This window comes from Ranitomeya imitator, chromosome 8, assembly GCF_032444005.1.
Source record: "Ranitomeya imitator isolate aRanImi1 chromosome 8, aRanImi1.pri, whole genome shotgun sequence".
NCBI classification, from domain to species: Eukaryota; Metazoa; Chordata; class Amphibia; order Anura; family Dendrobatidae; genus Ranitomeya; species Ranitomeya imitator.
Genome location: NC_091289.1, coordinates 195,214,139 through 195,237,208, shown reverse-complemented (window position 1 = coordinate 195,237,208; position 23,070 = coordinate 195,214,139). Strand labels below are relative to the sequence as shown.

At 47.5% G+C, this 23,070-nt stretch overlaps 1 protein-coding gene across 1 annotated transcript in view; it reads right to left on the bottom strand.

Moving 5' to 3' along the window:
- Positions 1-23,070, bottom strand: part of GIPC2 (GIPC PDZ domain containing family member 2) — a 93,610-nt gene that overhangs the window by 58,727 nt on the left and 11,813 nt on the right. The window contains exon 2 of the mRNA XM_069738336.1: positions 858-1,043. Coding sequence (XP_069594437.1) covers positions 858-1,043 — 186 coding nt within the window. The remainder of the gene's footprint in view (positions 1-857; positions 1,044-23,070) is intronic.

Below are 23,070 nucleotides of genomic sequence, written 5' to 3'. Positions count from 1 at the left end.
ATTCTGCTGGTGCAGTCACTGTGTACATACATTACATTACTGATACTGTGTTACATCTTGTATTATACTCCAGAGCTGCACTCTTGTGTGTGCAGTCTGCTTTCGCTAATATCTCCGAGCACTCCTTTATTTTTCAATCTCTGCACAGAACTCGCTGCAGTAAATTCTCAGTAGGATCTTTTGACCCCATTTTACACGTGCTTTGAATCATATGTGTGTTCTCAAGAGGGTAAGAGGAGCGAGCTGCTGACACAAACTCCTGGCAGAGGCTTTCTACTAGGGAAAAAAGTGATTGGGCATGTTGTAATTTGACATGCCCAATCCTTGTACTTTGTGCATGTGTATGACCACATGAACTCACTCTACCATGCGTCACTATACTGACTAGCAGCTGACAGTATCCAACACCCAATTTCTGCTGCTCGGGTCCTACAGGAACGGACGTGACGTATATAATGCTGCACAGTGTGATGTTCTCGCTCACTCGCTGCGCTCACCGGGGTAAAGTGCAGTAAATACAACTGAGATCTTAATCCTTGTAATCTGCTAATAAACCAACATGTGATACGTTATTATACCACGTGCGATCTTTGGCAGCCATTCATCATCCTCTTGATTAATATGCAAATTATTAGTAACCAGCGTCTGTTAGTAACCTCATAAAGTAAAATCCACATTAACCCTTAAACCTGACCATTGTTAAATCAGCAGTTTGTACTCCAGAGCTGCGCTTCCTCCTGCTGCTCATCCCAATGTTCCTGTGAACGCCTTACACCCCACCAATGTAAATCCTCCTCTAAGGGTTTATTTCAATAAATAAAAGCCTAAAACACACAAAAAATAACATAAAACTTTACCTTTATAAAAGCAATCCCCGCCCCGTTGTCCGTAATAGTCAACCCCAAAGCATCGTCTGACTTCAATATTTCGACTTCCTTCTTTGAACCTTTTATGTGGGCGAAGATGAAGTCTTCCAGGCCGATCTGCCCCCCTAGGAGCTTATCCATGTCGATTTTATGGGTATTCAAGGTGCAGAATAAAATCTGAAAAAAGGACACATAGAAAAAAGATTAAAAGTCTTATAATTAAGTACACCTCATAATGGTAGATTTGTAGATGTCGTCTGGTTGGATATCTGTACAGAGGAGCTTCCTCCCAATATTGGAATCCATAAACACCCAGAAAACATTCTAGAAACTCTCACTTTGGGGCAGAAACAAGGAACGTACAAGATTCACTGTGATATATATGTGTGATACTAGCACAGAGATACAGATCCCATGTGGACAAGCGTGCCCTGAGACTGGTGCATAACACGGGGTGATGGTGCTGTAGTGACAGAGAATTTGTCAGACCAGTGTTGGATTCACAGCTACATGGCTTAATACTTCTTATAATCTCCTACATTATGCTCCTATTTTCTAGTGTTGGATTCACAGCTACACTACTCAGTACTGCTGTATAATGTCCCCATACTGCTGATGCTTTCTAGAAAGTGTTTCCCTTCACCTCAGTGCTGGATTTACAGTTTCACTGCTCATTACTGCTGGACAATGTCCTCTATGCCACAGCTGCGTTCTAGTAACTGCTTTATCTCACCCCAGGGTTACATTTAGGCTACACTGCTCAAAACTGATGTATAATGTCTTACATGCTGCTGCTGCTTTTTAGAAAGTGTTTTATTATAACCCAATGTTGAATGCACAGCTACACTGCTCAGTAACGATGTATAATGTCCTCCATGCTGCTGCTGCTTTATAGAAAATGTTTACCTTAACCTCAGTGCCGGATTTACAGTTTCACGGCTTCATTGACAATGTCTTCCATCCCCACCGCTGTGTTCTAGTAACTGTTTTATCTCACCCCAGTGATAGATTCAGGCCACATTGCTGTATAATGCTCTCCATCCTGCTGATTTATTCAAGAAAGTGTTTGTTATGATGCAAGTGCTGGATTCGCAGTACCGCTTAGTACTGACGTATAATGCAATGCATGCTGTAGATTTCTAGTAAGTGTTTTGTCTTATCCAAATGCAATGGATGAATGTAAAGTAGACATCATAGTAGCAACTAAAAGTCAGAGAAAGCCTGCAGGTGCATAAAGGGAGGAGAGGACCCGAAGACCCCGGTGCGGCAGTAAGTACTCCACATTAAGAAAGCTGCGCTGGAGCAAGTTATGTCCCAGCGGAGCCGCAGAATAGTACATGGCCTCATACTTACACTATTCTATGTACAGGGTGGGCACGTAGATGGTTTTTAGAATATCTGGTTAAGACCCGGTGAGAATAAATAATAATCCTTTTAGGTTTATATAAATCAGCATATGGCCTAACGTTTTCCATAACGACACAATCCCTTTAAATAATTGGGAGGACAGAAAACATGTATACAATATAAAAATATACAAAACGTGCAATATAAAAAATAAAAATCCTCGCGCTTATTTTGTCTTCCTGGTTTCCGTTTAGTTCTTGTAGATTAATAGTTAACACTGTGGACTTTGCTTTTACTGCTGCACATGACAAAATGCAAATGGTCCACACAGGCTCGAAGCTGGAAAAGAAAGAGTTAAAACAACAGAGTAATGGCCTAGATGTGCCTGTCTATCATTTCTGCATCTGTTGCTATCATTGCCTCCATAGCCTTCCATGCAAACCATGTGTGGGGTGAAGCCGATGGACTCAAAATTCATCAGGTTTCATCTAATTCATGTGCGACCCCAAAAGAGTGAGAAAACCAGGTCAGAAAGTTTACAGTTCATGGGAATCAACCTCCAAGTAAATCGACTGTCAGCCAGTGCATAGCCCCGCCCCAATGCACTTCCAGGCTCATTTGCATATATTTTCTAACAGAAAAGTTCACTGGATCTTTGTTGTCATCCAGGTTTCTATTTCTGTTAGGCGACTTTCACACTTCCGTTTTCTGGGGTCCGTCGTGGTGCAGCAAAATGACGTATAGACGGACGTCATGAAAATAGGGAAAAACGTGCGCGACGGATCCAGTGTAATGACGGATCCGTCGCTGAGAAATTCCGGAAATTAAATGTCCAGGGACGAGAGAAAGAGAGAGAGACTTTTTCCCGGACTTGGAAATCCTTCCGGACATGCCCAGAAGGGAAAAACTGGATCCGTCGCTGGATTCCTGCATGTGACGGTCAGCGACGGATCCTGCGCCCATAGGCTTCCATTGTAGCCAACGATGGGCATCGCAGGATACGTCACTGAACGATTTTCCGACGTGCACAAAAAACGTTACAATTAACGTTTTCTCTGCACGATGGACCGCTATTTTACAACAAATCCAGTGCACGAAAGAATAAAACGGATGGCCATCCGTCACAATCCGTTGCTAATACAAGTCTATGGGAAAATGCAGGAAAATTTCTCAAAAATCAACTGATTGTGACGGATCTGAAAAGACGGAAGTGTGAAAGTCGCCTTAGGCTACTTTCACGCCTTAGGCTAATTTCACAGTAGTGTCATACGACGTACGTCGCAATGCGTCGTTTTGGTGAAAAAACGCATCCTGCAAAGTTGGCTGCAGGATGCGTTTTTTCCCCATAGACTAACATTAGCGACGCATCTTGACGAATTGCCACACGTTGCAACCGTTGTGCGATGGTTGCGTCGTGTTGTGGCAGACTGTCGGAACAAAAAAACGTTGCTTGCAACTTTTTTTGTGCGTCGTGTTCGCCATTTCCGACCGCGCATGCGCGGCCGGAACTCCACCCCTCCTCCCCGCATGCGCGGCCGGAACTCTGCCCCCTCCTCCCTGCAACTCACAATGGGGCAGCGGATGCATTGTAATAATGCATCTGCTGCCCCCGTTGTGCTGCATCGTCACAGGATGCGTCGGTGCAACGGCCGGGCCGACGCTAGTGTGAAAGTAGCCTAAGAGGAAAGTTGGCTGAACAGAACTGCACAAATATCTTATGTGTATGGGGTGTAAATGCACGCACAGCATAAATGCACGCACAGCATAAATGCACGCACAGTATAAATGCACACACAGTATAAAGGCACGCACAGTATAAATGCACACACAGTATAAAGGCACGCACAGTATAAATGCACGCACAGTATAAATGCACACACAGTATAAAGGCACGCACAGTATAAATGCACGCAAAGCATAAAGGCACGCACAGTATAAATGCACGCACAGTATAAATGCACGCACAGCATAAAGCCACGCACAGTATAAATGCACGCACAGTATAAATGCACACACAGTATAAAGGCACGCACAGTATAAATGCACACACAGTATAAAGGCACGCACAGTATAAATGCACGCACAGCATAAAGGCACGCACAGTATAAATGCACGCACAGTATAAATGCACGCACAGCATAAAGCCACGCACAGTATAAATGCACGCACAGTATAAATGCACACACAGTATAAAGGCACGCACAGTATAAATGCACGCAAAGCATAAAGGCACGCACAGTATAAAGGCACGCACAGTATAAATGCACGCACAGTATAAATGCACGCACAGCATAAATGCACGCACAGTATAAATGCACGCACAGCATAAAGGCACGCACAGTATAAATGCACGCACAGCATAAATGCACACACAGTATAAAGGCACGCACAGTATAAATACACGCACAGTATAAAGGCACGCACAGTATAAAGGCACGCACAGTATAAATGCACGCACAGTATAAAGGCATGCACAGCATAAAGGCACGCACAGCATAAATGCAAGCACAGTATAAATGCACGCACAGCATAACTGCACGCACAGCATAAAGGCACGCACAGCATAAAGGCACGCACAGCATAAAGCCATGCACAGTATAAAGGCACGCACAGCATAAAGGCATGCACAGTATAAATGCACGCAGAGCATAAAGGCACGTACAGCATAAAGGCACGCACAGTATAAATACACGCACAGCATAAAGGCACGCGCAGCATAAAGGCACGTACAGCATAAAGGCACGCACAGTATAAATGCATGCACAGCATAAAGGCACGCACAGTATAAATGCACGTACAGCATAAAGGCATGCACAGTATAAATACATGCGCAGTATAAATGCACGCGCAGCATAAAGGCACGCACAACCAAAGCGAGCAAGTGACCATGTGTATGGTGGGGTCTTGTGGGCTATACAATATTGCAAAGCTCTAAAGTTGCAACATGAAATGTTTTTGAAACAAAGTAGCTGTTATTGTAATCCTGTCAATTTTTTGTAGTTTTGAACAGATAGGCTATGTTCACACGTTGTGTTTATTCGTAGTTTTTTTAATGCTTTTTTATGCAAATTTTCAGCTGCATTTTACAGTCCCAACAAAGTCTATGAGATTTCAGAAATCTCCTGCACACGGCTTGTTGGTTTTTTTTGTCCTCGGTATTTTGTGCGCTACCTTGGGTTTTGCACAATGCAATATGACACTTTTTTCAGCATCTTTCACATGTGCAAAAAATAACAAACAGGTATCAGTTTTTGCTGCGTTTTTGAACACAAAACCTGAGTTGAATCAGATTTTTTTATGCACTAAACTTTATCAGCGTCCAAAAGAGACAAATGTACAATGAGAAAAAAGGAGCAAAGAACCGCAGCAAAAACGCAGCAAAACCTTTTTTTTAAAGCAAGTTTCTTACTGCCATGGGGCTTTCCCTGCAGATAATACACAACTTGTGATCATAGCCTTATAAAGTAACGATTCCCCTAGTAAGGGGGGCATCCGAAACACAAAAATTCTAGAGCGTAGGCGGGAGGGTTCAAGCCTACGCAAAGAGACCCCAGTGGATTTCAAGTCCATCGCCTTAACCACTCGGCCACCACTACACACAGATGACATAAAACCGCCGTCCGTTATATTCATGAGGTTTATTTGGTGTCGGAGCGGCAGAACTTGTGTTTGTCGAGGACGTCAAACACTGAACGTTTCCATCTACCATGAGCCGGAGGTCGGCTGTACATAAGACGGATGGCGACACCCCATAGGGCACTACGTGTAGCCGTGGCTGACTGGTGAAGGCGATGGACTCAAAATCCATTGGGTTTTCCCTGCACAGGATCAAATCCTGCCAACTACTCTCCAGCAATTTTGCCTTTGGGTCACCCCTGAGAATAATGTTTCTGCAGCTATTGGAGGAAATATTGACTTTATATCTGTTCAAAACTATAAAAAAAATTAAAAGGATTAGAAAAAAAAACTTAGATATTGTCTTTCGAAAACAGCGCCACCCCTGTCCACAGGTTGCTTGTGGTATTGCAGCGTATCCCCATTGACTCCCATAGAAACAAGCTGCACTGCCTCTCACCCTGTCTAACTCCTTTACTCCAGTATCTCTACCGCTCTGCACTGCTAAAATGTGGGTACAATGAGGGGGATTTTGCATTCTCTCTACCCCAGTTATCCTAATTTGTCGCAACAGGTATCTGTGCAAAACTTTTGCGACTTTTTGCGCAATCACATTTTCGGAAGGTTAATAGGGTCACTAAGCAAAGGTCCATCGCTCTCGCTGCACTGACTCCGCTCTAATGCACGATTCGTTTTTTAGCAGAACCTCCTTTGTCTGCAGCCTCCTGACTCCACGGAGACTCCTACAAACCAAATCTTATCATTGCAAAGGAACAAAGACAACAAAAAACTCCTGCGAGATCTCAAGGCACAGCAATAAGCGAGCAGATAGCCAAGATAACTGGCTGTCGATAATATGGGCTGGGAATTTAAGAATTGGGCAGGTTTCAACCAATCATATTGCACCACTGGAAATTTAGGAAAATCTGAGTACTGATGCCTCCATCTGCCGATGACTTCTTGCCTACATGTAATGTGGTCTCCAATAGATATTCTGATTCCTTTCATGTAGGATAGGCAGGGTGATGCATAGTAATCATGGGGCCACACAGAAAAAAATCCATATTGGGCACATCACCCTATTGGGGAAACACAGAAGTTGGATGATGCTTCCGGCCACATAGGATGCTGGGTCAGGCTGTTCGGTGTCCAACACTTCTTGATCTTGACTCTGGAGCCCTTTGAACTGAGGAGCCTGATGGCAGCTGCCTCCATTGGAGGGGCCCCACTGAGGACAGGGAGCCAAGCCCCAGTCACTGGACTTAGAAGAACTGGCAGTATATGATTGTGGAGATGAGCAACTCAATCTGCGCTGTCCTGATCCAGTGTCATCCTGGGCCTCTCGCATTTATAGACCCCATGACACCATGGCACTGTGTGAGCCTGAGTCATTAGACCTCAGGCGACATCATGATCCGTGGAAGCACCAGAAGTGCTCAGGATGCAGGGCCGAGGACGCCAGGTGCAAAAGTCAAGACCGGCCGCCAGGGAAGACCAGCAGCCAGCAAGGACCGGATGCCGGGGAGGACCGGCCGCCAAGGAGGATCGTCCTCCAAGGCGAACTAGCTGCCAGGGAACACCAGACACCAGGGAGGACTGGCTGCCACGGAGAATTGGACGTCAGGAAGTACCGGACGCCAGGCAGGCCCAGCTGCCAGGGAGGATCGGACGCCAGAGAAGACCGGACGAAAGGGAAGACCAGCAGCTAGGGAAGACCAGCAGCCAGGGAAGACCAGACGCCAGGGAAGACCAGCGGCCAGAGAAGACCAGATGCCAGGGAGGATCGGACGCCAGGGAAGATCGGACGCCAGGGAGGATCGGACGCCAGGGAAGACCAGACGCCAGGGAAGACTGGACGCCAGGGAGGATCGGAAGCCAGGGAAGACCAGACACCAGGGAATACCAGACGCCAGGGAGGACCAGCAGCCAGAGAAGACCGGACGCCAGGGAGGATCGGACACCAGGGAAGACCGGACGACAGTGAAGACCAGCAGCCAGGGAAGACCGGACGCCAGGGAAGACCGGACGCCAGGGAAGACCAGCAGCCAGAGAAGTCCAGATGCCAGGGAGGATCGGACGCCAGGGAAGATCAGATGCCAAGGAAGACCGAACGCCAGGGAAGACCGGACGCCAGGGAGGATTGGAAGCCAGGGAAGACCAGACACCAGGGAAGACCGGACGCCAGGGAGGACCGGACGCCAGGGAGGACCAGCAGCCAGAGAAGACCGTACGAAAGGGAAGACCAGCAGCTAGGGAAGACCAGCAGCCAGGGAAGACCAGACGCCAGGGAAGACCAGCGGCCAGAGAAGACCAGATGCCAGGGAGGATCGGACGCCAGGGAAGATCGGACGCCAGGGAAGACCGGACGCCAGGGAGGATTGGACGCCAGGGAGGATCAGACGCCAGGGAAGACTAGATGCCAGATCAGGGCAACAGGAATCAAACTGCTCATCTTTAATAGATAGGGAAATATAGTCTGTGGAAATACATTACAAGAAAAGTGCATCTGTTAATAGCAGCTGGCTGATGGTTTCCTGATAACAAATGATTTCTTCTTTTTTGTATCCTAACCAAAAATGTAAGAATAACTAAAGAACAGGATGTAATAAGGTAATTATAGGGATTGAGAGAAAAATCTGGGGTGGGTCCACGCTGCCCACTGCTAATTCTACATTGTCTATATCAGTGGTCCCCAACTCTAGGCCTCGAGGGCCGCCAACAGTGCAGGTTTTCAGGATTTCCTTAGTATTGCACAGGGGTTGGAATCATCACCTGTGCAGATGATCACATTACCACCGATGCAATACTAAAGAAATCCTGAAAACCTGCACTGTTGGCGGCCCTCGAGGCCTGGAGTTGGGGACCCCTGGTCTATATCTTTTCCTTATCCCACAACTGTTCACACAAGCATAGAGGTGGGTGTCGGGCCCCTCCACTATAGGGCCCACGGAGGCCACTATGCCTGATACTGTAGCATTTCTGCTCTTGATATGACATTTGCAGAGTATGTAAATACGGCGGAATATATTGAGATTACGTAAGGAAAGGCAAAGCGTCATCTTTACATAGAGGTCGCCGTGTACAAGGAAGTCCAAGATGAAACCTGGAAGCCGCAGTTCACACCTCGGATATTGTCTGCGTGCCAGCCATGCTGATATGTACAATGGGAACACAGGAGCGATCACACAGGGAGGGGAATGTACCGGAGACGATGATTATACACCGATCCACGTCACAATGGATAATGGAGGCGTCACACGTCCCACGACTACAACCAAACATGAGTCCTTAGTCTGTCCAGTATTTTATCCGAATATGTAAAAAAGGGAAAAAAATCTTCAGCTCACCCAAATGGAGTCCAAATTCCAAGAAGAAATCCGAGCAAGGATCAAGCGTGCAGCCAACAACGTCATGGATACAAAAGAAACGAGGGAGATCCAGCTCCAGAAAAGAGAAATAATCTCTGATAAAATCCAAAATAGCTTTATTGTCATGAAAAAATTTAAAATGTGGACTCCAATGACAAATGGTATAACAAAGGAATCACATAGCAGCTCTCACTGCACTAAACGCGTTTCGAACACAGCTGTGTTCTTAGTCCTCAGTAGTAGTAGTAGTAGTAGCTCTGGAGTATAATACAGGATGTAACTCGAGATCAGTAATGGAATGTATGTACACAGTGACTGCACCAGCAGAATAGTGAGTGCAGCTCTGGGGTATAATACAGGATGGAACTCAGGATCAGTAATGTAATGTATGTACACAGTGATTGCACCAGCAGAATAGTGAGTACAGCTCTGGAGTATAATACAGGATGTAACTCAGGATCAGTAATGTAATGTATGTACACAGTGACTGCACCAGCAGAATAGTGAGTGCAGATCTGGAGTATAATACTGGATGTAACTCAGGATCAGTAATGTAATGTATGTGCACAGTGACTGCACCAGCAGAATAGTGAGTACAGCTCTGGAGTATAATACAGGATGTAACTCAGGATCAGTAATGTAATGTATGTGCACAGTGACTGCACCAGCAGAATAGTGAGTGCACCTCTGGAGTATAATACAGGAGGTAACTCAGGATCAGTAATGTAATGTATGTACACAGTGACTGCACCAGCAGAATAGTGAGTGCAGCTCTGGAGTATAATACAGGATGTAACTCGGGATCAGTAATGTAATGTATGTACACAGTGACTGCACCAGCAGAATAGTGAGTACAGCTCTGGAGTATAATACAGGATGTAACTCAGGATCAGTAATGTAATGTATGTACAGTGACTGCACCAGCAGAATAGTGAGTGCAGCTCCGGAGTATAATACAGGATGTAACTCAGGATCAGTAATGTAATGTATGTGCACAGTGACTGCACCAGCAGAATAGTGAGTGCAGCTCCGGAGTATAATACAGGATGTAACTCAGGATCAGTAATGTAATGTATGTACAGTGACTGCACCAGCAGAATAGTGAGTGTAGCTCTGGAGTATAATACAGGATGTAACTCAGGATCAGTAATGTAATGTATGTACACAGTGACTGCACCAGCAGAATAGTGAGTACAGCTCTGGAGTATAATACAGGATGTAACTCAGGATCAGTAATGTAATGTATGTACAGTGACTGCACCAGCAGAATAGTGAGTGCAGCTCTGGGGTATAATACAGGATGTAACTCATGATCAGTAATGTAATGTATGTACACAGTGACTGCACCAGCAGAATAGTGAGTGCAGCTCTGGGGTATAATACAAGATGTAATTCTTGTATTATACAAGATCAACATTAGAAAAACCGAAGTCATGTATCAACCGGTGAGCCACGTATCACAGTGAAGGAGCAAAACCTCAAAGCAGTCGATAACTTCACCTACTTAGGCAGCACACTTTCCCGTGAAGTAACCATAGACGCTGAGGTTAATAACAGAATCGCCAAAGCCAGTGCCGCCTTCGGGAGACCGCGTAAGAACGTCTGGGAACGAAGGGGACTCAGCCTTACCACCAAGCTGAAGGTCTACTGCGCGGTGGTCCTCACCACACTTCTCTATGCTAGCGAGACCTGGACAGTCTACAGCCGGCAAGCTAAACACATGAGTTGCCTCCGCAGACTCCTCCACATCAGGTGGCAAGACAATGTCCCAGACACGGCAATTCTGGAACAAACTGGGCTCTGCAGCGTTTACACTCTCCTGCTGAAAGTCCAAGCCAGGTGGGCTGGACACGTGGTCCGAATGCCTGACAGCCGACTGCCGAAACAACTGCTGTACGGAGAACTGTGCCAAGGAAAGCGAGCAGTTGGGGGGCAGAAGATGCGCTATAAAGATTGCCTTAAGGTGTCTCTCAAAAACCTGGAAGTCAACACCAATGAATGGGAAGAGCTTGCACTGGATCGTCCAGGTTGGCGGGGCAGGATCACCTCAGGAGCACGTGCAGCTGAAGATAGGAAAATCTGTGACGCAAAAAGAAAGCGCGCTGTACGCAAGGCACAAGCAGAATCTGGTGTACTGACCACATCTGCTTTCGTATGTCAAGTATGTGGGCGAACCTTCAGGGCCCGGATTGGACTCATCAGCCACCTCCGGACCCATAACTATTAATTCTCTTCTAACCCTGAAGTCATGGTCATCTTCGAAAACGAAGGACGAACATCAATTCAGGATGTATACAAAATTAATAATGCAACATATATGCAAAGTGACTGTACTTTTCTTGTAGATTATATATAAGACTAGCTATTGAACCCGTTCTACGCCCGGGTGGCGAGCATTTATATTGGTATATTGTCTCCATCATGGTATGTGCTGCTCCATCCTGCGTCCCCATCCTGTCATGCGCTGCTCCATCCTGCGTCCCCATCCTGTCATGCGCTGCTCCATCCTGCGTTCCCTTTCCTGTCATGCGCTGCTCCCATCCTGCGTCTCCATCCTGTCATGCGCTGCTCCCATCCTGCGTCCCCATCCTGTGATGCGCTGCTCCCATCCTGCGTCCCCATCCTGTCATGTGCTGCTCCATCCTGCGTCCCCATCCTGTCATGCGCTGCTCCATCATGCGTCCCCATCCTGTCATGCGCTGCTGCATCCTGCGTCCCCATCCTTATGTGCTGCTGCATCCTGCGTCCCCATCCTGTCATGCGCTGCTGCATCCTGCGTCCCCATCCTTATGTGCTGCTGCATCCTGCGTCCCCATCCTTATGTGCTGCTGCATCCTGCGTCCCCATCCTTATGTGCTGCTCCATCCTGCGTCCCCATCCTTATGTGCTGCTCCATCCTGCGTCCCCATCCTTATGTGCTGCTCCATCCTGCATCACCATCCTTATGTCCTGCTCCATCCTGCGTCCCCATCCTTATGTCCTGCTCCATCCTGCGTCCCCATCCTTATGTCCTGCTCCATCCTGCGTCCCCATCCTTATGTCCTGCTCCATCCTGCGTCCCCATCCTTATGTCCTGCTCCATCCTGCGTCCCCATACTGTTATGTGCTGCTCCATCCTGCGTCCCCATCCTTATGTGCTGCTCCATCCTGCGTCCCCATCCTTATGTGCTGCTCCATCCTGCATTCCCATCCTTATGTGCTGCTCCATCCTGCGTCCCCATCCTTATGTCCTGCTCCATCCTGCGTCCCCATCCTTATGTCCTGCTCCATCCTGCGTCCCCATACTGTTATGTGCTGCTCCATCCTGCGTCCCCATCCTTATGTGCTGCTCCATCCTGCGTCCCCATCCTTATGTGCTGCTCCATCCTGCGTTCCCATCCTTATGTGCTGCTCCATCCTGCGTCCCCATCCTTATGTCCTGCTCCATCCTGCGTCCCCATCCTTATGTCCTGCTCCATCCTGCGTCCCCATACTGTTATGTGCTGCTCCATCCTGCGTCCCCATCCTTATGTGCTGCTCCATCCTGCGTCCCCATCCTTATGTGCTGCTCCATCCTGCGTCCCCATCCTTATGTCCTGCTCCATCCTGCGTCCCCATCCTTATGTCCTGCTCCATCCTGCGTCCCCATCCTTATGTCCTGCTCCATCCTGCGTCCCCATACTGTTATGTGCTGCTCCATCCTGCATCCCCATCCTTATGTGCTGCTCCATCCTGCGTCCCCATCCTTATGTGCTGCTCCATCCTGCGTCCCCATCCTTATGTCCTGCTCCATCCTGCGTCCCCATCCTTATGTGCTGCTCCATCCTGCGTCCCCATCCTTATGTGCTGCTCCATCCTGCGTCCCCATCCTTATGTGCTGCTCCATCCTGCGTCCCCATCCTTATGTGCTGCTCCATCCTGCGTCCCCATCCTTATGTCCTGCTCCATCCTGCGTCCCCATCCTTATGTGCTGCTCCATCCTGCGTCCCCATCCTTATGTGCTGCTCCATCCTGCGTCCCCATCCTTATGTGCTGCTCCATCCTGCGTCCCCATCCTTATGTGCTGCTCCATCCTGCGTCCCCATCCTTATGTGCTGCTCCATCCTGCGTCCCCATCCTTATGTGCTGCTCCATCCTGTGTCCCCATCCTTATGTCCTGCTCCATCCTGCGTCCCCATCCTTATGTGCTGCTCCATCCTGCGTCCCCATCCTTATGTGCTGCTCAATCCTGCGTCCCCATCCTTATGTGCTGCTCCATCCTGCGTCCCCATACTGCCTCTGACCCGCTCGGCGCCGAGTGCTGGGGGGCCTGAGCAGGCGGGGACACCGGCGCGCTGTGGGGGTCAGGTGCCGGTATCGCCGCCAGCTCAGGCCCCCCAGCACTTACTATACTCACCTGTCCGGCGTTCCATCGCTGAGCGCCGCCATCTTCCCGGTCTCCTGGCCGTGACTGTTCAGTCAGAGGGCGGCGCCGGCGCGCATTAAGCGCGTCATCGCGCCCTCTGAACTGAAGGCCACAGACCGAAGACCGGGAAGATGGCGCCGCTCAGCGATGGAACGGGGACAGGTGAATATAGGCCGATACTCACCCTCCTGGCGGTCCCTGCTTCTGCGGTGGAGATCTCGGTGTGCGTTCAGTGTGAACGCACACCGCGATCTCCCGGGAGCGTCGCTCTGTGAGGCCCAGACTGCGTCGGCGCTTGCGCAGTCTATAGAGGCTTCGGACAGAGTGACGCTCCCAGCGTTATATTATAGATGTTAGGCTACGTTCACATTGGCGTTCCGCCAATGTGCGTCGCTGTTGCGCCGGCGACGCAGCGGTGACGCGCCCCTATGTTTAACATAGGGGACGCGTGCGTTTTTAGGGTGGCGTTTTTCGACACTTGCGTCGTTTCCGACGCTAGCGTCGGACGCAAGAAAATGCAACAAGTTGCATTTTCTGTGCGTCCGATTTTGGTCAAAAAACGACGCACGCGTCGCAAAACGTGCGCGTTTTTGCGCGCGTTTGCGCGCGTTTTTTCGTGCGTCGCGCGTTGCGTCGCCGACGCAGGGCGGCGCAACGCTAGTGTGAACGTAGCCTTACTCGATGGTGGACATCACTTGCCCTATAGGCAGATACATCCCAGGCTGGCGGGTCATGCACAGCTCCATAACAATCAGTCCTTGTGGAGATAATTATTAAAGTCAATCATTTCCCAAACTTCTGTTTTGCTTCCCATATGGCTGTTAAATCCTAGCCATTAACTCCTTGTGTATTTACCGCAGTTTTGTGCTGCAGATAATATCGTCCCTTCCTCTTAGTCTCAGCTTCTAGAATTTTACTATAAGAGGTATTTTTCCAGACCATGTATAGCCTCCCATAGGGATATGATGTGTCTGTTCCCCGTCAGTGACCTCCGAACTGCAGCAACACAGAGGAATCCGGTTCCCAGCAATGGAACCACACACTATGGGGGGATTGTAGTGGGAAAGGAGGGACGACTCGCAGAATAAAGCAGAAGACGATCTTATTCTGTGGGACATATAAACAGCGATACCAGAACCAGCATGTCATAGGAAATCCAGCTCAGTACATAGTCACTGAAATCCACCCCTAAAAAAATCCTTTAAAAAAATGTTATTATTGCACCTGGGGAATAACTACCGTTTCATAGTTTCCCACTTTTCCTAAAAAATACAAAAGCGATGCACCCAAGGGTACATTTTTCCAGTCAGCCAGACCCTGTGAGCAGCCGCCAAACTTTTTGATGGGAATCTGCAGTTGACCTGGCTTTATATGGAGCTGTCATTTGCTCACTGTATGGTACTGAGAACTGTATGGCGGTATTTTTTCCATGTTTAGGCGGAGCTTATTTAAACCCCTCCTCTTTTCTGTTAAGGACCACTCTGAATTAGTCAGGATTGTTAATTAAAAATCAAAGTAGTCCCCACAAATTCTGGCCTGCCTGCATTTATGATGTAGCATTCCTATTTAGGCAACTGTAAAAAAGTATTTTTGGCCTCAATGAAATATCTATAAACAGAGCCCATCCGTTATTACATTAGTATGTAACGTGGAAGGGAGACCTTTGGGTCTGAGTGAGTCCAATAGTTTAGCCCCTGTATATTTGACATTTTGTGTCATATGAATATGATGTACTGCACTGTATGGGTATGTGTACACAGGATGTGTGTACAAGGGGGCAAGGAAGGGTACCGCAATGGGCACAATTCAAACCCCAAAGGGTCAACCCTGTATCTGAGTAATCAACTTTAACATCCTGCTACCGGCTACCCTCTGTCAGTCTCTGTGGTCTTGGTGTTATGTTTCTTCCCTGAAAACTAGACTTTAAGGCACATGACCAATGCAGCCATTTACTGTGAAGTTAATGTTATGAAAAATTACAGAAACATATAAATAGGACTGTTTATTGGGGTCCTCCTGCTATTGTGTTAATTTTAATTGTGTATTATTGTGTATTTGGGCTCGGGACAGTCATAAGTTGACTAAAACTGGATGTATTTTGTACGTTCAAGCTAAATTTAGGGTATGGTGACATAACGTTTCGGCCACACGTTCTTGACACCATTATAGGTATTTTTTGAACACCTGAAAAATGTGATTTGAACGTTCCCTTGTTAGAGCCATGGACTTCAGTTATCACACGGAGCAGAATGTGCAATTTTAAAGTCTGTTTGAGCTTTTTTCGGCCAGTTCCATCTTCAATAGATGTCAATAGGCAGCTGTAATTTGATCCCTCAGTGAGCTTAAAGTTACTCTTATCTTGAAAAAGATGGATTTTAGCTGTATTTGAGAATGAATGATGAGAAGAAGACACAGGAGGAAGAGAAGAAGAGACTCATAAGTGGAGAAAGAAGCAGATTCCTCTGATTAGATACATTATATATTTCCATATGTTCAGTTGTAGTATTGATTTATGCAAAGTTTGTTGACACAACCACATAACTAGGACTCAGGTGTAAAGAACTTTTACCAATCACAGGACGACTTGGTTACTGGTATTTCCCGGTAACCTGTCTCTAGTATTACAACACGGCGGCAGCTAATTTTAGGTCAGGCAAATCTGAATATTAAATCAGTGTAAAACAGGTTTCTTATATTTAGAGCAATGATAACGTCGCTATTCTAATTTCACACCCGGAACTAAAGTAGCGGTGATTAATCTGCAGGTTAGTCCCAAAGATCTGCATGAGTCATCACCGCTGATATCAGCGCAGTATGTCCTATCCATGGTCCGGGAAACTGGCCAGAGTCATTACTGTAATCTCTGGGGTAATTAATGACAATGCTTTTATTTTATGACCACGTTCACACTTTGCGGTGAGCAGTAATTAGGTTTCCATGTTGCTTTCCAGGGGCATAGGTATGGGGTGTGGGTGGGCCCCGAATGATGGCCTTAGCCAGGATGCAGAAAACTGCAACCTCCCACCACCATCATCCCGTGTAAACATAGTAAAAAAAAAAAACACATCTCCATCGCTTTTAGATTTTATCTCTACAATGTTATTGTGCGGCAAAAATGATCCGTCAACTCAACTCCCCAGTTCAGTACGATTCCAGCGACACCAAACATGTGAAGCTTTTTTGTAGATTTTAATGTTTTCAAAAATAAATCAGAACTTTGCAAAAAAAGAATTTGGTTTGTTTCTAGACTCCGAGAACCGTAACTTTTTTTATTCTTCCTTCAGTGTTTTTTGCATGTTGAGCTTTAATTTTTATGGCTATCATGTTATTTTGATTTATTTTTTATTGCATTTTTTGGAGTGGGGGCAGGGGGAGTATGGCAGCCAAAAAATCTATTCTGTGGTTTTCAATTTTTTTTCTTTTCTTTTTGATTCAGCCTTCGTCTTATGATTTAAATATTCTGATGGGGATTTTTTAGATTTTTTTTAAATCTTTTTTTTTTTTAAACGGAATCTGCAATCATTTAATCACTGATATAATATGTTGCGTTACTATGGCTGGCCCTCATAGGAGATCTCACATGGCGGACACGAGGTCCTACAGTCGGCCCCCCGGCTTCCAAGGCAATCCATCGAATCCCTGTAACCAGCCGATGACCATGAGAACTTACGGCCGCCATGCTGAAGCTTCTTAAATGCTGCCATCATGCTTGCAGTGGCACTTAAGAGGTTACGCTGTAGCGATCACATACTCTGGGGTGTTGGCTATGTAACACCGCTGCGGGGCCGCTCTGTACGACCATTGGGCATAGCCGCCATGTAATGCACTTGCAATCGATCATCATGGCATACACATCAACGGGTGGAAAGTTCCAAGATGACAAATCAAACAGCAATATCTAAGAATCATTCCAGCCTACATTTAAAGGGACGGTCGGTGGGGACATCGTCTATCCCATGTGTATGGCTACCTTGGGATTCACTACAGATTCCACACATAGAAAAAACGGATCCGACAATGATCTGCAGAAAAATGTCTCATTGTGGAACGGCTGCTCTTCTAATTTACATGAGTCGGAGCGTAGTGCTTAAAGGTGACCGGCCACTCGCCATAAATCTGCATTATTTGTTATACAGTGTAAACGCCGCTGTTCTCCTGAATCCGGCGATGTTTTTCTCTTGTTCCTGCTCCTCTCCGTTCCTGAGATATGGCCCTATCTTCGCTGTATATAAATCTGGTCTTGTTAGGCAAGTGGGCGTTGTCCTGAGGAAGACCCTTGTAGAGATTTGATGACCACACCCACTTAGCTAAAATTTAGATTTAAATACACAAAAGAAGAGGCCATATCTCAGGAACGCAGAGGAGCAGGAACAAAAGACAAACATCGCCGGGTTCAGGACAACAGCGGAATTTACACCAGGTAAAAAAACAACATATTTATGACAAGTGACAGGTTGTATTTAAAGGATCTGCGAGCTCCTCTGTGTTTAGTCCATGGGGTGGAAAATAGTGACAGGTCTTCTTTACCTCCAATTGTGTCTGGAATTGCTCCTTAATCCCTTCCAGTCTTAGGTTTCAGGCTGCGTGTGAACCTGCAGAGAACAATGTCCCATCACCTGGCCGATGTCCGCACACCGTGTGAACCTGCAGAGAACAATGTCCCATCACCTGGCCGATGTCCGCACACCGTGTGAACCTGCAGAGAACAATGTCCCATCACCTGGCCGATGTCCGCACACCGTGTGAACCTGCAGAGAACAATGTCCCATCACCAGGCCGATGTCCGCACACCGTGTGAACCTGCAGATAACAATGTCCCATCACCTGGCCGATGTCCGCACACCGTGTGAACCTGCAGAGAACAATGTCCCATCACCTGGCCGATGTCCACACACCGTGTGAACCTGCAGAGAACAATGTCCCATCACCTGGCCGATGTCCGCACACCGTGTGAACCTGCAGAGAACAATGTCCCATAACCTGGCCGATGTCCGCACACCGTGTGAACCTGCAGAGAACAATGTCCCATCACCTGGCCGATGTCCGCACACCGTGTGAACCTGCAGAGAACAATGTCCCATCACCTGACCGATGGCCGCACACCGTGTGAACCTGCAGAGAACAATGTCCCATCACCTGGCCGATGTCCACACACCGTGTGAACCTGCAGAGAACAATGTCCCATCACCTGGCCGATGTCCACACACCGTGTGAACCTGCAGAGAACAATGTCCAATCACCTGGCCGATGTTCGCACACCGTGTGAACCTGCAGAGAACAATGTCCCATCACCTGACCGATGGCCGCACACCGTGTGAACCTGCAGAGAACAATGTCCCATCACCTGGCCGATGTCCGCACACCGTGTGAACCTGCAGAGAACAATGTCCCATCACCTGGCCGATGTCCACACACCGTGTGAACCTGCAGAGAACAATGTCCAATCACCTGGCCGATGTTCGCACACCGTGTGAACCTGCAGAGAACAATGTCCCATCACCTGGCCGATGTCCACACACCGTGTGAACCTGCAGAGAACAATGTCCCATCACCTGGCCGATGTCCGCACACCGTGTGAACCTGCAGAGAACAATGTCCCATCACCTGGCCGATGTCCGCACACCGTGTGAACCTGCAGAGAACAATGTCCCATCACCTGGCCGATGTTCGCACACCGTGTGAACCTGCAGAGAACAATGTCCCATCACCTGGCCGATGTCCGCACACCGTGAGAACCTGCAGCGAACAATGTCCCATCACCTGGCCGATGTCCGCACACCGTGTGAACCTGCAGAGAGCAATGTCCCATCACCTGGCCGATGTCCGCACACCGTGCGAACCTGCAGAGAACAATGTCCCATCACCTGGCCGATGTCCGCACTCCGGTGACGTAACTTCATAAACCTCTGGCTCCACAGGTAAAGCATCTCACCTGTCCTCTCCTGCAGAGCTTCTTAAAGAGACAGGATCATTTTATTTTTGTCATTGTCTATGCACCATATTTTTGGGGAGTAAAAATCTGGTTTTCAGCGATTTTTATGTTGCTGACAAATTCATTACGGGTCGCACTCGTTTTTTCAGTCCTTTTGATTTTTTCAGTTTACCCAAACAATGTGGTTGTGATATTTTAGGCTAATTCATCATTTGCCATTTTTAAAAATGTTGCTAAAGTTTTGCACAACTGTATTAGGCCGGTTTCACACGTCAGTGGCTCCGGTACGTGAGGTGACAGTTTCCTCACGTACCGGAGACACTGACTCACGTAGACACATTGAAATCAATGTGTCTCTGCACATGTCAGCGTGTTTTCACGGACCGTGTGTCCGTGTGCAAAACACGGAGACATGTCAGTGTTCGTGGGAGTGCACGGATTACACGGACCCATTAAAGTCAATGGGTCCGTGTAAAACACGTACCGCACACGGACGCTGTCCGTGTGCAGTCCGTGTGCCGTGCAGGAGATAGCGCTACTGTAAGCGCTGTCCCCCCCACGTGGTGCTGAAGCCGCCATTCATATCTTCTCTCCAGCAGCGTTCGCTGGAAAGAAGATATGAAAAATCCTTTTTTTTTTCTTTCTTGTTTTAAATAAAGATCCATGTCCCCACCCCCCTCCCACCCCCTGTGCGCCCGCCCACTGGTAATAAAATACTCACCCGGCTCCCTCGCAGCGTCCTGTCCTCGCCCCAGCTTCTCCTGTACGAGCGGTCACGTGGTGCCGCCCATTACAGTCATGAATATGCGGCTCCACCTCCCATAGGGCTGGAGCCGCATGTTCATGACTGCAATGGGCGGCACCACGTGACCGCTCATACAGGAGAAGGTGCGGCGAGGACAGGACGCTGCGAGGGAGCCGGGTGAGTATTTTATTACCAGTGGGCGGGCGCACAGGGGGTGGGAGGGGGGTGGGGACATGGATCTTTATTTAAAACAAGAACAAAAAAAAAGGATTTTTCATATCTTCTTTTCAGCGAACGCCTAAGGCTATGTGCACACGTCAGGATTTCTTGCAGAAATTTCCTGACAAAAACCGGACATTTCTGCCAGAAATCCGCTTGCGTTTTTTTGCGCATTTTTTACGCGGATTTTTGTGCTGATTTTTTGTGTTTTTTTACGGACACTCCAATTTAATGGGAAATCCGCAAAAAATCCGCAAAAATAATAAACATGCTACTTCTTTTTGCGGAATGCGTTTTTTTGGCGTAAAAAAAACGCAAACATGTGCACAAAACATGCAGAATGCATTCTAAATGATAGGATGCATATTGTTTGCGCTTTTTTAGCAATTTTATAGCGTTTTTATCGGGAAAATCCACAAAAAATACGCAACGTGTGCACATACCCTCAAGGTCATTAAAAGGGCATCGCAACACTTTACACAATAAGACTATGTGCACACGTTGCGGACTGGGGTGCAGAATTTTCTGCACAAAATCTGCATCTCCTGGCAGAAAACGCAGGTGCAGATTTGATGCGTTTTTTAAGCGGATTTCATGCGTTCTTTACCCTTGCGGATTTCTGTAATGGAAGTGTGCAGAAACGCTGCAGATCCGCACAAAAGAAGTGACCTGCTACTTCTTTTGATCTGCAGCGTTTAACATGCGGAATTTTCCGCACCATCTGCACAACTTTTTTTTTTTCCCTATTGATTTACATTGTACTGTAAATCACTTTTCGGAGCGTTTCTGCGGGAAAAAACGCTGCGGATCCGCAGTAAATCTGCATCGTGTGCACACAGTTTAAAGGCGTACACAATGCAAAACAGGAAAAAAAAGCATCTTTGCATTGGCACCAAGTTCATCAAGCATCCTGCGCCACTTTGATGAATTTGACTTAAAGTCTGCAAGTGCCAAAAAGTAACGAAAGACAAAAAAAGACTTAAAAAAGAAAAAATGATGACTCGGGTCGTGTATGGTTATTAAAGGGAATTTCGGCTGCATCAACACATTTTTTGGATCTGTTCTACGCTGTTTTCAGGAGCTCTGCTTGCTGTTATAGGAACCTTGATGGTTCATGATTTACTTCCAGAGAATTGGGATCAGTCTGGTCTTGTGTACGGGTTTGTTACAGTTACATGACTTCGGAATGTCTGACTATTCTTAGGCGTTATTAACCCCTGATTCGCCAGCCTCACTTCCCCATCCAGCCGCACTGTGTCACTTGGATGAACTTACCGCCGCACATAACATATATATATTATGTATTTATAAATGGTGCTGTGAAGGATTACCCCTTCCCCCCACGTCGCCAATCCGTGACGTCACTACACAGGTCCAGCTCTCCGGCGCCCCCTTTGTCTCTCAGGTCAGTAAAGGGACTGCACCTAGAGCAAATGGCCGCCGGGGAGACTGCCCTGTTACCCACCCTGGGTATTCTAAGATTCGCAATCAGAGTAAAAGGATCAGCCCAAAATTAATTTATGATTTAATTGCCTTAAGGGCGCACTAGATAATTACAAGAAATATACAATCACAATATAGCAAGAGTTACAGTCAGAGTACAATATAACAACAATAATACAAGGCTTAAAGGTATAAAGCTGGAGGTCAATTTACCAGGTCGAAGGTCGCTTGTGGAAGCCGGGGGGCATAGCATTCCGCAGGTCCAAAAACTTAGTTGCCGGGCAGCCCCCAGAAAGCATGTGCTTGCTCCCCTCTGGCTGGCATACCCTGTTCCTTAAGATGTCATCATCATCATCTTCTTCTGTGGAGTCAGTCCCTCCCAGTGACCTCAGCGTCTTCTTATACCTGGCTGAGCCCCCCTGCTTGCAGCTGGGTGGGCTTAGCAATCTCCACCCCCTCTGTCTCCCTGCAAGATTTATTCCAATATCTAATAAATGGGATAACTTCTCTCAGGATGATCGGATCAGCACACGGGCAGTACCAGCGCCTGTGGTTTGTTCTGCCGGTCGTACTGGGATCAAACCTGGACCCATTCGGTCCCTGTGGGAGGCTGATCCCTATATCTCGGGTTTCAGACCTTCCACCGTCACGGGAGTCACACTGTTGGATGTACAATTTCTTTAGGGTAATGAGAATATTTTTTATGAGCCTGTACCTCGGACGATGCGTCCATAATTCACAATTCCATGTTGGAGACGGTTTGGCTGGGCTGCCATAATAGATGTGTATCCAATGGCCACTTGGCATGCGTGTTTTAATTAAGCCCCCAAGCATTTCCAAGCCCCCTGGTGGCGTGGTTTCCTCATGGGGCTTTGAACTACCATCTACAGTTTACACTGAGCTCAGCCCGTTAGCATACTAATAGGAACTCTATTCATTAGCAAAGGTGGGGGCCAGGAGCACTCCTGTGTCCAGGAGACAAAATGGAGTCACGCCAATCTGATAGCATGCCTGTTCCAAGATGGCGGCTGTTCCCTCATCACACCTCCCTGCTTTAGAGGGCGCTAGGGGGCATCACATTCCTGTGTTCCCCCATGCGCCCTTCCACACCTTCTCCTTGCCGGGACAACCCATCAGCATTACCATGGTCT